Here is a 12,925-nt window from a genome sequence, read left to right as displayed (position 1 = left end):
GAGCCCAGCAGGTCGAGGCTGCAGTAGCTGGGAGCGGCCACTGCACTCCAGTCTGGGTGATGGAGTGAGACTCCAACTCAAAAAAAAAAAAAAAGAAAAGAAAAAGAAATGAGAGAGTTCTATTCCTGCCTTAAACACTCAGGTACTCACACATGCATGCATTCAGAAACATAGCACATATTAGATCTTTCATCAGTTGACTAAGTAAATAAAAAGCATTTGTTATTTTTGTGGGTTCTTTTGTTTTGTTTTTTTTGAGTTGGAGTCTCACTCCGTCACCCAGACTGGAGTGCAGTGGCCGGGCCGGCCACTGCAGTCTCGACCTGCTGGGCTCCGGCGATCCTTTCACTTCAGCCTTCCAAGTTGCTGGAACTACAGACTCGCACTACCACGCCCGGCTAATTTTTTGATTTATTGTAGAGATGAGGTCTCGCCAAGTTGCCCAGGTGGGTCTCAAACCCACGGGCTCAGGCAATCCACTCACCTCAGCCTCCCAAAGTGCGGGATTATAGGCTGAGCCACCGAGCCCGGCTGGGGATTGGATTTCAACATGAGGTTTGGAGGGGGCAAATATCCAAACCATAGCAAGTACCAATATATTCGTCAACTAAGTTAATGTGTCATCTAAGCAACTTGTATTCCCTTCCTTGATCCTATATCCCTTCCTGTATCCCATTACCATTCCTACCAATGGTAATGACTATCACTGGTGTTTATCAATCTTGATTTTTATAATGGTTTTACCATATATAACTATATTACTAAGAAATATTACTGCTGGGTTTTCCATTTTTAAATTTGATGTAAAGTTATACTCTATATTTGTGTGACAAGATTTTTTTCCCTCTATATGATATATGTTTAAAAAAATTTTTTTTTTTTTTTTTTGAGTTGGAGTCTCCTCTGTTGCCCAGACTGGAGTGCAGTGGCCGCTCCCGGCCACCATAGCCTTGACCTGCTGGGCTCCGGCGATCCTTCCACTCAGCTTTCCGAGTAGCTGGAACTACAGGCGCGCTACCACGCCCGGCTAGTTTTTGATTTATTGTAGAGATGCGGTCTCGCCAACTTGCCCTGGCGGGTCTCGAACCACTTATCTCAGCTTCGCAAGGTGCAGGATTACAGGCTGACCCACCGAGCCCGGATAAGTTATAGTTTTTAATCTATATTGTGAGCATGTGTTTCTGGTATGCTTTCTTATTCTTTTTTTTTGGAGTTGGAGTCTCACTCTGTCGCCCAGACTGGAGTGCAGTGGCCGCTTCTGGCCACCGCAGCCTCGACCTACTGGGCTCCAGCGATCCTTCCGCCTCAGCCTTCTGAGTAGCTGGAACTACAGGCGCGCACTACCACACCCGGCTAATTTTTTGATTTATTGTAGAGATGAGAGCTCACCGAGTTGCCCAGGCAGGTCTCGAACCGGCGAGCTCAGACAATCCACTCACCTCAGCCTCCCAAGGTGCTGGGATTACAGGCTGAGCCACCAGCTATAATTTTTTTTTATAGAGATCGGGTTTTGCTCTGTTGCCCAGGCTGGTCTCGAATTCCTGGTCATAAGTGATCCTCCTGCCTCAGCTCCCAAAAATGCTGGGATAACAGGCATGAACCACCGTCCCACACAATTTATTTTAAAATCACGTATGTTAAATTGTGTAGCACTAAATTGGCAGTTCTCAAAGTATGGTCCTGGAAAACCTTTCAGGAGGCCTGCAAGGTCAAAATTATTTTTATAATAATGCTAATATATTATTTGCCTTTGTCACTTACATTCTCTAATTTGTATAGAGGAGTTTCCCATATGGTCTGTGTCACCCTAGCAGGTTTAATGCAGAGGCAGATGCGAAAGTCCAACTCTCTTTTATTTAGCTAGTCGTTAAAGAGATCTATAAAAATGTAAAGTAAGCCGGGCTCGGTCGCTCAGCCTGTAATCCCGCGCCTTTGGGAGGCTGAGGTGAGTGGATTGTCTGAGCCCGTGGTTTCGAAATCCACCTGGGCAGGCGAGACCTCATCTCTACAATAAATCAAAATGAACCAGGCGTGAGCACGCGCCTGTAGTTCCAGCTACTTGGAAGGCTGAGGCAGAAGGATCACCGGAGCCCAGCAGGTCGAGGCTGCGGTGGCCGGGAGCAGCCACTGTACTCCAGTCTGGGCGACAATGAGACTCCAACTCAAAAAAAACCAAAAATGTAATGCCACGAAATTTTTGGATTTTGACAGTGGAGTTATTTCTCATAAAATGTCTGTTATTTATGTTAACATGTAACAGGTTTATTTGTTGTTTCAACAAGTCAATCAATAAATATTGTTTATATTTCTCACTTTGAATTTCTAATGTGGAAAATATTGACAGATATAACCAGCATTTTTTTTTTTTGAGTTGGAGTCTCACTCTGTCGTCCAGACTAGAGTGCAGTGGCATGCTCATGGCTACAACAACCTTGATCTGCTGGGCTCAGGCAATCCTTCTGCCTCAGCCTTCCAAGTAGCACGCCATTGTTCCCAGCTAATTTTTGATTTATTGTAGAGATGAGATCTCCCCAAGTTGCCCAGGCTGGTCTTGAACCCTTGGACTCAGGCAATCCTCTTGCCTCTGCCTCCCAAAGTGCTGGAGTTAGAGGTGTGAGCCACTGTACCTGGCCTATAGCCAGCATTAACAAAAGCTTTTGGGGGTTCTCAATAACTATTTTATTTTATTTTATTTTATTTCATGTAGAGTTAGAGTTAGCGTTAGCATTAACGGTTCACTCTGTCACACTGGCTGAGGTACAGTGGCACGCTCACGGCCACTGCAGTTTCAACCTGCTGGGCTTAAGCAATTCTTCCGCCTCAGCCTTCCAAGTAGTGGGAACTACAGGCATGTGCCCCCACACCTGGCTAATTTTTTGATTTATTGTAGAGATGAGGTCTTGCCAAGTTGCCCAGGCTGGTCTCGAACCTGTGGGCTCAGGCAATCCTCCCAGCTCCACCTCTCAAAGTGTTGGGACTACAGGCATGAGCCACTGTGCCCTACTAACTTTTTTTTTTTTTTGAGTTGGAGTCTCACTGGCTCCAGGCTGGAGTGCAGTGGCCCACTCACAGCCAACCTAGCATCGACCTGCTGGGCTCCGGCAATCCTTCCACCTCAGCCTTCCACGTAACCAGAACTATGGTATGTGCTACCACACCTGGCTAATTTTTTATTTATTGTAGAGATGAAGTCTCGCCAAGTTGCCCGGGCTGGTCTCGAACCCACAGGCTCAGGCAATCCATTCACCTCAACCTCCCAAAGTGCTGGGATTACAATCTGAACCACCGAGCCTGGCCCCCACCAACTTTTTTAAAAACAGCTTATTAATCATATATATATAATTTGTATGCAATGAAATTCACCCATGTAACTGTACAATTCAGTGGTTTTTAGTATATTTACAGAGTTGTACAACCATCAACACAATCAATTTTAGAACATTTTTATCACTTCCAAAAAGAAATCCCACTTGCATTAGTAATCACTCCCAATCTTCCCTTCTCATCTACTGGCAAACAGTAATTTACTTTCTATCTTTATGGGTTTATCTATTCTGAACTTTTTATATAAGTGAAATTATACAAGATTTGAGCTTATGTATCTGGCTTCTTTCACTTAGCAAAATGTTTTCAAGCTGTATGTATGTTGTATCATATATCAGTACTCCTTTTTTTCTTTTTCTTTTTTTGAGTCAGAATCTTTCTATGTCGCCCAGACCAGAATGCAGTGGCATGATCACTGCTCACTGCAGCTTCAACCTTCTATGTTTGGCTCAGGTGATCTTTCTGTCTCAGCCTCCCAGGTAGCTGGGACTACAGGCACATGCTACCATGCCCAGCTGATTTTTTTTTATTTTTTGTAAAGATGGGGTCTCACTATGTTGCCTAGGCTGGTCTCAAACTCCTGGACTCAAGCAATCCTCCTGCCTCGGCCTCCCAAGGTGCTGAGATTACAGGCATGAGCCATCGCGCCCAGCCCTGCACTAAAGATTTTATACATCTTGTTTAATCTAAGTGCTCCAAAATAATGAAATGTATCTTGTAGGACATATAGTACAATATTATGTAGCCAATAAAAATCCCTGTGTTTATTATAAAATTTGCCATAACAAAAATATGCTGATGATGTCTAACAAACTATTTCTAGTGGAGGCACTTTTCGTTGTCATCAGTACAATTTTTATTGCATGAGACTGCCCTGAGTATATTACTCAAATAATTCAGGACACTTAACATTCTTGATGCCAGGCACTAAATGCCAGTATCATGCCACTTCCCCATTCTACCCCATCCCCAGCATTATGACAACTAGACCGACCTTTGCATGATCCCAAAGGTATCCTAAAGAGATCCATAGGCTATGACCCTGGTTCTTTAGAATAGTTTTAAAACTTTTACAAATCCTACATTTTAAGATAGAAATTTATCAGACACTTTGGATTCTTTTCTTATCTCAAGGGTGAAGTAATAAAAGAGATTCATTTTTTAAAGACATTATTATTATTTTCCATGTTTGCTGTGTGTACATGCTATTCTGGTCATTTATGAGACCCCATTTAGCTCTCTTCTTCTCATTCCCAGACCTGTGTGGAAAACAGAAGAGTTCTGGTGTATGAAGAAGGTTTTATCTGTAGCCACAGAAATGTTCACGAGCATACAGGCCTTTAGTCCTATAAATGGGCTATTATAGACATTCAGCCCTAGCTTGCTTGCTTGCACCTCTTCATCTCGTGTTAAAGATATTTTCTTAGATGGATCAGGTTTTCAAAACCTGAACCAACTCATCAATTTTAACCTCATTAAAAATGGGGCAACCAGTCATCATATGTCTCCTAGTGGAATGCTATAGGAAGTACACAGCACCACCTCTGACATACTAATTCTACACACCCCCCTAATGGAAATCAGGCCTCCAGATTTAGCTACCATTTTATAGGAAATATAGAAGTAAAGCAACATACCATGTTAAACTATACCATGAAGATACAATCAGCCAAATCCAGAATGTGGGAAATTCAACTGATTCAAATGTTTCTTTAATAAATAAATGGCAGTAAATTTTTAAGAAGAGTTTGCAAGGGCTATTAGAGATTTGAGAGACTTTAGGAAACCTATCAACTAAATGCAGTGTGTGAATTTTGTTTGGATTCTGATGTAAACAAGCCAACTGTTAAAAAATCATTTTGGGGGCCAGGTGTGGTGGCTCCAGCGTGTAATCCCAGCACTTTGGGAGGCCGAGACGAGAAGATTGCCTGAGTCCAGGGGTTCAAGACCAGCCTGCATAACTTGGCGAGACCGCATCTCTACAATAAATAAAAAATTAGCCAGATGTGGTAGCGTGCACCTGTAGGTCCAGCTACTTGGAAGGCTGAGGCGGAAGGATTGCCTGAGCCCAGCAGGTGAATGCTGCGGTGGCCGTGAGCATGCCATTGCACTCCAGCCTGGGTGACAGAGTGAGACTCCAACTCAAAAAAAAAAAAAAAAAATCACTTTTGAGAAATCAGGGCCAATTTGAATTTAATCTGTTTAATGGGAAATTATTATTAGTTTTATTAAGTCTATAATTTGTTAGATACTAAAGTATTTGTAAGTGAAGTATTATGATGTTTGGTATGTGAAATTAGTCTCAAAATATACGAAGGGTAAAAGATGGAAAGGAATAGTTAAGACAAGATATGCATCTTGTTAATTATTGAAGCAGAGTGATGGGTTCAGCGGGGTCATTACTGTATATGATTCTCTGTACTTGTGTGTATTTTGAAAATAAAAAAGTGAAAAAAGAAAAGTTCTTTAATTCACTAGTAATGGCATGGGTTTATTGTTTCAGGGATTGGTGACGTTCAGGGATGTTGCTATAGATTTCTCTCAGGAAGAATGGAAGTGCCTAGAACCTGCTCAGAGGGACTTGTACAGGGATGTGACTTTGGAGAACTTCAGTAACTTGGTCTCACTAGGTAAGGATATTGTATCGCACAGGTCCAGACAGCAAACAGAGTGCCCAGGGACTATAACAAGGGGCAACTAGGCCAGACACAGTAGCTCACACCTGTAATTCCAGGACTTTGGGAGGCTGAGGTGGGAGAATCGCCTGAGGTCAGGAGTTTGAGACCAGCCTTGGCAATATAGTGAGACCCTACCGTCTCTACAAAAAATTAAATTAAATTTAAAAATTAGCTGCATGTGGTGGCACACACCTGTAGTCCTAGCTACTTAGAAGACTGAGGCAAGAGGATAGCTTGAACCCAGGATTTTGAGGTTACAGTTCTCTTTGATCATGCCACTGTACTCCAGCCTGAGTGACAGAGCAAGACCCTTTCTTTAAAAAAAAAAAGTTTAAATAAATAGAAGGCCATTTCCACCTCTGGTCTGGCCTGAAGAGGTGAAGAAGAAGCAGTGTCACTGGAGGTGCTGAGAACTAGAACCACAGAGAAGGACCCAGTGAGCAAGAACTCTTACTACCTCCAGAACTCCTGGGTCAAGGAAGGAGGAAGAGGGTTAAGAAATGTCCTGCACTCTCCTCCTGCCCACTGACCTGTTGATGCTTTCCATGGGAAACCCAATGGGAAACCATGGGGAGGAGTAATACTGACCTTCCAGGTAGGTTGTCTGGAGCACAGAGCGGGCACAGAACAGGGCCAGGAACATCAAGGAATAGATTTGAGGGGAAGGAGAAGGTTAAGAGTGTAATCACCATAGTTTTCTATTCCAGATAATTCAAGGCTAGCCTTCTGGAATTTCCGGTTTCTTTATTGTGCATTTCTAGGACAGTTTACAAGTTTCTGACCGAATTTCTGATGTCTGTTCCCAGAAGAGTTGTTTTGTGCCTTCTGGAATTGGAAATGAGTCGTTTCATTGGGCACTTTGATCTTCCCATCCCTTGGACAACCTTTACACCTTTCTCCTTGTAATTGCCTCTCTTCCCCAGTGACCAAGGACTGGGTTTGAATTTTGAACAGTAGGATCATACCCCATTCTTTTCCTGTAAACAGGACTTTCCATTTCTAAACCTGATGTCATCTCCTTATTGGAGGAAGGGAAAGAGCCCTGGGTGATTGCAAATGATGCGACACGACCATGGTGCCCAGGTGAGTGAAAGGTGACCAGTGGGGAAGGTCATTGAGGATAATGGTCCAGTGGGTAAGTCAACTGATTGCAGTCACTTACGTTGTTTTAGGGAGGCTTTCCTCACACCCCTGCTGTGGAATAAAGGTGTGAGATGTGAAGATGATCAGCAAAGACTTTATCAGCATCAGCTTCCAAAGGAACCTTTCCTTATCCCCAGTAATTTCTCTCTGTTCTTTCCTTTCCCACATTTTCCTTCAATTTCAAAAAGGAATGTGCCCTTTTCTTTCCCAGTAGCTGCCTTTTACCTGTACTTTTGATTCTTTTTTTCTGAAAGTTATCTTCATCCTTTAGAGAACTCTTATTTTTTTAAACTGCTTCTCATTTTATCTAATTGAGCAATTGATTTATTCTCTTAAGTTTTTTTTTTTTTTTTGAGTTGGAGTCTCACTCTGTCGCCCAGACTGGAGTGCAGTGGCCGCTCCCGGCCACCGCAGCCTCGACCTGCTGGGCTCTGGCGATCCTTCCGCCTCAGCCTTCCAAGTAGCTGGAACTACAGGCGCGTGCTACCACACCTGGATAATTTTTGATTTATTGTAGAGATGAGGTCTCATCAAGTTGCCCAGGCAGGTCTCGCACCCGCGGGCTCAGGCAATCCACTCACCTCAGCCTCCCAAAGCGCTGGGATTACAGGCTGAGCCACCAAGCCCAGCTTTCTCTTAACTTTTGAAAGGTAGGGTTGCATAGTAGTTGGGGGCACAGACTCTAGAGTCAGACTGAGTTCAAATCCTGGCTCTGCAACTTAGCTAACACTGTGAGTTTGGGTAAATTACTTAAGTTTGCTTTGGTTCAGCTCTCTCCTCTGCAAATGGGATAAAAATAGTGCTATTATATGAATTAATGACGTGAAAGTACCCAGAACAGTAGTAGTAGTAGCCAGGCAATAGTGATAGCAAATAAATGTTAGCGAGTGTTATTAATTGGCACTTGCTAGACATAATTGGAAACTTTGAATCCTTAATTATCAGATACCCCTCTCCTAACTCCTCTGCTATTATTGTCATTTTTGTTTTCATTTGGGATTATTTCCTATCTATCTGAAGAACACCCTTAAAGTTTCCCTTTATGCGTGTCTGCTCTGTTTTTGGTCACATGAAAATATTGGATCTTAATTCTAACTTTTTTTTTTGAGTCAGAGTCTTACTCTGTCACCCAGGCTGGAGTGTAGTGCTAGGTTCAGAGGATTCTTCTGCCCCACCCTTCCAAGTAGCTGGAACAACAGGTGTGCACTACCACGCCGGGCTAATTTTATGATTTATTCTAGAGATGAGGTCTCGCCATGTTGCTCAGGCTGGTCTCGAACCCCTAAGCTCAGGCAATTCTCTCGCCTCTGCTTTCCAAAGTGCTAGGATTATAGGTGTGAGCCACTGTGCCCAGCCTGTTCTACCTTCTTTCTTGTCAGTTTTGTTCACTGTCTGTGGAATTCTGTGCTAGCAGGTTCTCTCAGCCCAAAGAAGTCATTCCCACTGCCTTCTCTCTTCTATTGTTGTTGATGTCAGATTTGAATTTTGAACAATATGATTATACCCCATTTCTTTTCCTGAAAACAGACCTTTTGGAGCCAACTTTGGAAAATGTTTCACACATATTTAAAACTTGTGTTTGTTGGATAGGGTACTTGCTTCTTTGTTCACCTATAAACCTTGTGAGTATATTATTTAGAATCTGTATATCCTTTTACCTTTCTCGGTACTGTACCATCAAATTCTGATAACTGTTTATTGTATTATGTATTTTTGCTTTTTACATTTTTATAAAGGTGAAATATACCTCAGGCCGGGCATGGTGGCTCATGTCTGTAACCCAGCACTTTGGAAAGTGAGATGAGAGGATTACCTGAGCCCAGGGGTTCAAGACCAGCCTAGGCAAGTTGGCAAGACCTTGTCACTACAATAAATCAAGAAAAGTTAGTTGGGCACAGTGGTACACACCTGTAGTTCCAGCTACTTGGAAGGCTGAGGCAAAAGAATCACCTGAGCCCAGCAGGTCGAGGCTGCGGTGGCTGTGAGTGGTCACTGTACTCCATTCTGGGCAACAGAGTGAGACACCGACTCCAAAAAAAAAGAAAGAAATATACCTCATTGTAAATTATATTTTTATTTGTATAACCTGTCCTTTATTTTCCCACTTATTTCTTCTAATCTTTTTATTGGATTTCTTAAGCCAAAAAAGAACACATTTGAGGCTAGGCATGGTGGCTCATGCCTGGAATACTAGCAGTTGGGGAGGCTGAGGTGGGAGAAGTACTTGAACTTGGGAGTTTGAGACCAGTCGGGGAAACATAGTGAGACCTTGTCTCTACAAAATTATAAAAAAATTAGCTGGATGTGGTGACATGCACCTATAGTCCTAGCTACTGAGGAGGCTGAGATGGAAAGTTTGCCAGAGCTCAGGAGGTTGAGATTATAGTGATCCATGATCGTGTCACTGCACTTTAGCCTGGGAGACAGAGTGAGACCCTAACTCAAAAAAAAATTATATATATATAATATATATTTTTATATATATAAATAATTTTTATTTATATATATTTGCTTATTCTTTTCAAAAAATATTGCTATAATTTAAATTTAAATTATCAACCATTTCTCAGACTCAGTCTTGGCCCAGACTCCTTTTGTTGGAGAGTGGTGTGAAGTAGTAACTTTAAGTGTGTCCCTTGTAACAGGATTCTGTTAGAATTTCCTTTTTGATTCTGTCTGAGATTCCTTAACTTGACTAAGGGAATTCAATTTGTTCTCCCTTGTTGTTATAATTAATATGTCCTTGCCAGGCGCGGTGGCTCACGCCTGTAATCCCAGCACTTTGGGAGGTGGAGGCAAGAGGATTGCCAGAGTCCAGGGGTTCAACACCAGGCTGGGTAATTTGGTGAGACCTCATCTCTACAATAAAATAAAAATATTAGCCAGGCATGATGGTGTGTGCCTGTGGTTCCAGCTACTTGGAAGGCTAAGGTGGAAAAATTGCCTGCGCCCAGCAGATTGAGTCTGTGGTGGCCATGAGTGTGCCACTGCACTCCAGCCTGGCAACAGAGTGAGACTCTGACTCAAAAAAAAAAGGCCTGTTCCTACTTCTGCTGTTTTTATATTTTTTATTTCCTGTTCTTTTTTTTCCCAGCTATTCCTGTTTTATTCACATTTTATTACCCCTGTTTCTTCCCTAATTTTTTTTTCCCAGCTATTCCTGTTTTATTCACATTTTATTACCCCTGTTTCTTCCCTGATTTTGAAGTTATATTTTCTATTGCTTTGTAACAAATTAGTCTTTGAGTTTTAAAGGTGTGCTTAAACCTATATTTCTCTACCAATCTCAAGACTGAAACGTAATTTTTTTAATTTTTAATAAAGACTTTTTGGGTTTTGTTTTTTAATTAGAGTCTCACTCTGTAGCCCAGGAAAGAGTGCAGTGGCTCATTCACGGCTCACCATAACCTCAGATACCTGGGCTCAGGCAGTCCTTCCACCTCAGCCTCCTGAATAGCTGAGACTACAGGTGAATGCCACCACACCTGGCTAATCTTTTGTTTTTCATAGAGATGAGGTCTTACTATTTTGCCCAGGCTGATCTTGAGCTCCTGGGCTCAAACGATCCTGTTACCTCAACTTCCCAAAGTGCTGGGATTACAATAGGTGTGAGCTGTCACACCTGGCCTGTTTGTTTTTTAGCTTTTTTATTTTTAAATGATTTTAGGATTATAGAAAACTTGCAGAATTATTAGGGAATTCCTTTATACCCTTCACTCAGTTTCCACTAAGTTAACATTTTATTTTATTTTTATTTATTTATTTATTTGAGTTGGAGTCTCACTCTGTCACCCAGACGGGAGTGCAGTGGCCGTTCCTTGCCACTGCAGCCTCAACCTGCTGGGCTCCGGTGATCCTTCCACCTCAGTCTTCCAAGTAGCTGGAACTACAGGCTCGTGCTACCACACCCGGCTAATTGTTTTGATTTATTGCGGAGATGAGTTCTCACCAAGTTTCCCAGGCAGGTCTTGAACCCGCGGGCTCAGGCAATCCACTTACCTCAGCCTCCCAAGGCGTGGAATTACAGGCTGAGCCACTGAGCCCGGCTTAAGTTAACATTTTATATGACTACGGTACAGTCATCAAAACTAGGAAATTAACATTAGTATAACACTAACTGATCTACAGATCTTATTTGAATTTTATCAGTTTTTCCCTAATGTATTTTTTCTGTCCCAGGATCACACATTGCATTTAATTATTGTGTCTCCTTAGCCTTTGCCAGTCTGTGACTATTCCTTAGCTTTTCCTTGTCTTTCATGACCTTGATACCTTTTTCTTTTCTTTTTTTTTTTCTTTTTGAATCACAGTCTCACCCTGTTGCCCAGACTGGATTGTAGTGTTTTTTTTTTTTCTTTTCAAGCAAGTCCACATTGAGGGTTCTCAACCTGGAATCCATGGACCCCATCGCTGAATTTTTATTTTTATTTATTTATTTATTTTTAAGTCAGAGTCTCCCTCTGTAGCCCAGGCTGGAGTGCAGTGGCATGCTCACGGCTACCGCAGCCTCGACCTGCTGGGCTCAGGTGATCCTTCCGCTCAGCATTCTAAGTAGTTAGAATGACAGGCACACGCCACCACGCCCAGCTAATTTTTTGACTTATTGTAGAGATGAGGTCTCATCAAGTTGCCCGGGCTGGTCTTGAACCTATGGACTCAGGCAGTCCTATCACCTCAGCCTCCCAAAGTTCTGGGATTATAGGCGTGAGCCACTGCACCCAGCACCTTTTTCTTTTTAAGGGACTGAGTCTCGCTGTGTTGCCCAGACTGGACTTGAACGCCTGGTTACAAGTGGTCCTCCCAACTTAGCCTCCCAAGTACCTAGGACAGCAGGCGTGTGCCACTGTGCCCAGCTGATACTTTTGAAGATGACTTTTTGTAGAATGCCTCTCACTTTGTGTTTGTCAATATTTTCTCATAGTTAGATTGGTGTTATGTGTTTTTGGCAAGAATTTCACAGAAGTGATGTTCTGTCCTTCTCTGTACATCATAAATCAGATTTTGATATGGCGGTCAAGGCTGCAGTGGCCATGAGCATGCTACTGCACTCCAGCCTGGGCGACAGTGAGACTCTAACTCGAAAAAAAAAAAAAAGAAAGCATTTATTGAGTTCAATTACGTAGTAGATCACATATAAACAGGCAGCAGTCCAGATGTGGCCCACAGGCCATAGTGTATAAATGACTGACTTAAATCATTACTGTTAGTGAATAATATTGCAAATACAGATTTTTGAAATACAAAAACAATGATAGAATAAAACTAAAATCCTAGATCATTAAAACAAAATCAGACTGGAGTGAGAAAAGGGATCTAGGCAGGGTCAGTACACTTTTTCTGTGAAAGACCAGGCAATAAATGTTTTAGGCCTTGTGGGACACGTAAGGCCTCTGAAACGTATTATTATTCTTTTTTTTTTTTAAACCATTTCAGAATGTAAAAAGTGTTCTTAGCTTGAGGGCTGTATAAAAACCTTGTTATAATGGGGCACGGTGGCTCATACCTGTAATCCCAGCACTTTGGGAGGGGGAGGCAAAAGGATTACCTGAGCCCAAGGGTTCGAGACCAGCCTGGACAACTTGGCAAGACCGTGTCTCTACAATACATCAAAAAATTAGCTGGGTTTTCAAGGTACACAATCATGTCATCTGCAAAGAGAGATAACATGGTACATATACACGATGGAATATTACTCAGCCATAAAAAAGAACAAAATCAGCTGGGCTTGGTGGCTCAGCCTGTAATCCCGCACCTTTGGGAGGCTGAGGTGAGTGGATTGC

General features: G+C 42.4%; 1 protein-coding gene across 2 annotated transcripts in view; it reads left to right on the top strand.

The window, feature by feature from the left end:
• ZNF565 (zinc finger protein 565) overlaps positions 1–12,925 on the top strand; it is a 34,939-nt gene that overhangs the window by 9,864 nt on the left and 12,150 nt on the right. For both annotated transcript variants that reach the window (XM_021706762.1, XM_008073668.2), the window contains exons 2-3: positions 5,828–5,954; positions 6,990–7,085. Coding sequence is in view for 1 of the 2 variants with exons in the window: in XM_008073668.2 (XP_008071859.2) it covers positions 5,828–5,954; positions 6,990–7,085 (223 nt within the window). In the remaining variant the exon portion in view is untranslated. The remainder of the gene's footprint in view (positions 1–5,827; positions 5,955–6,989; positions 7,086–12,925) is intronic.

The sequence above is a fragment of the Carlito syrichta genome, unplaced genomic scaffold (genome assembly GCF_000164805.1).
Source record: "Carlito syrichta isolate Samal-C Ts95f unplaced genomic scaffold, Tarsius_syrichta-2.0.1 Scaffold315987, whole genome shotgun sequence".
NCBI classification, from domain to species: domain Eukaryota; kingdom Metazoa; phylum Chordata; class Mammalia; order Primates; family Tarsiidae; genus Carlito; species Carlito syrichta.
The sequence above is the reverse complement of the archived record's forward strand: the minus strand, read 5'-3'. Positions and strand labels throughout refer to the sequence as shown.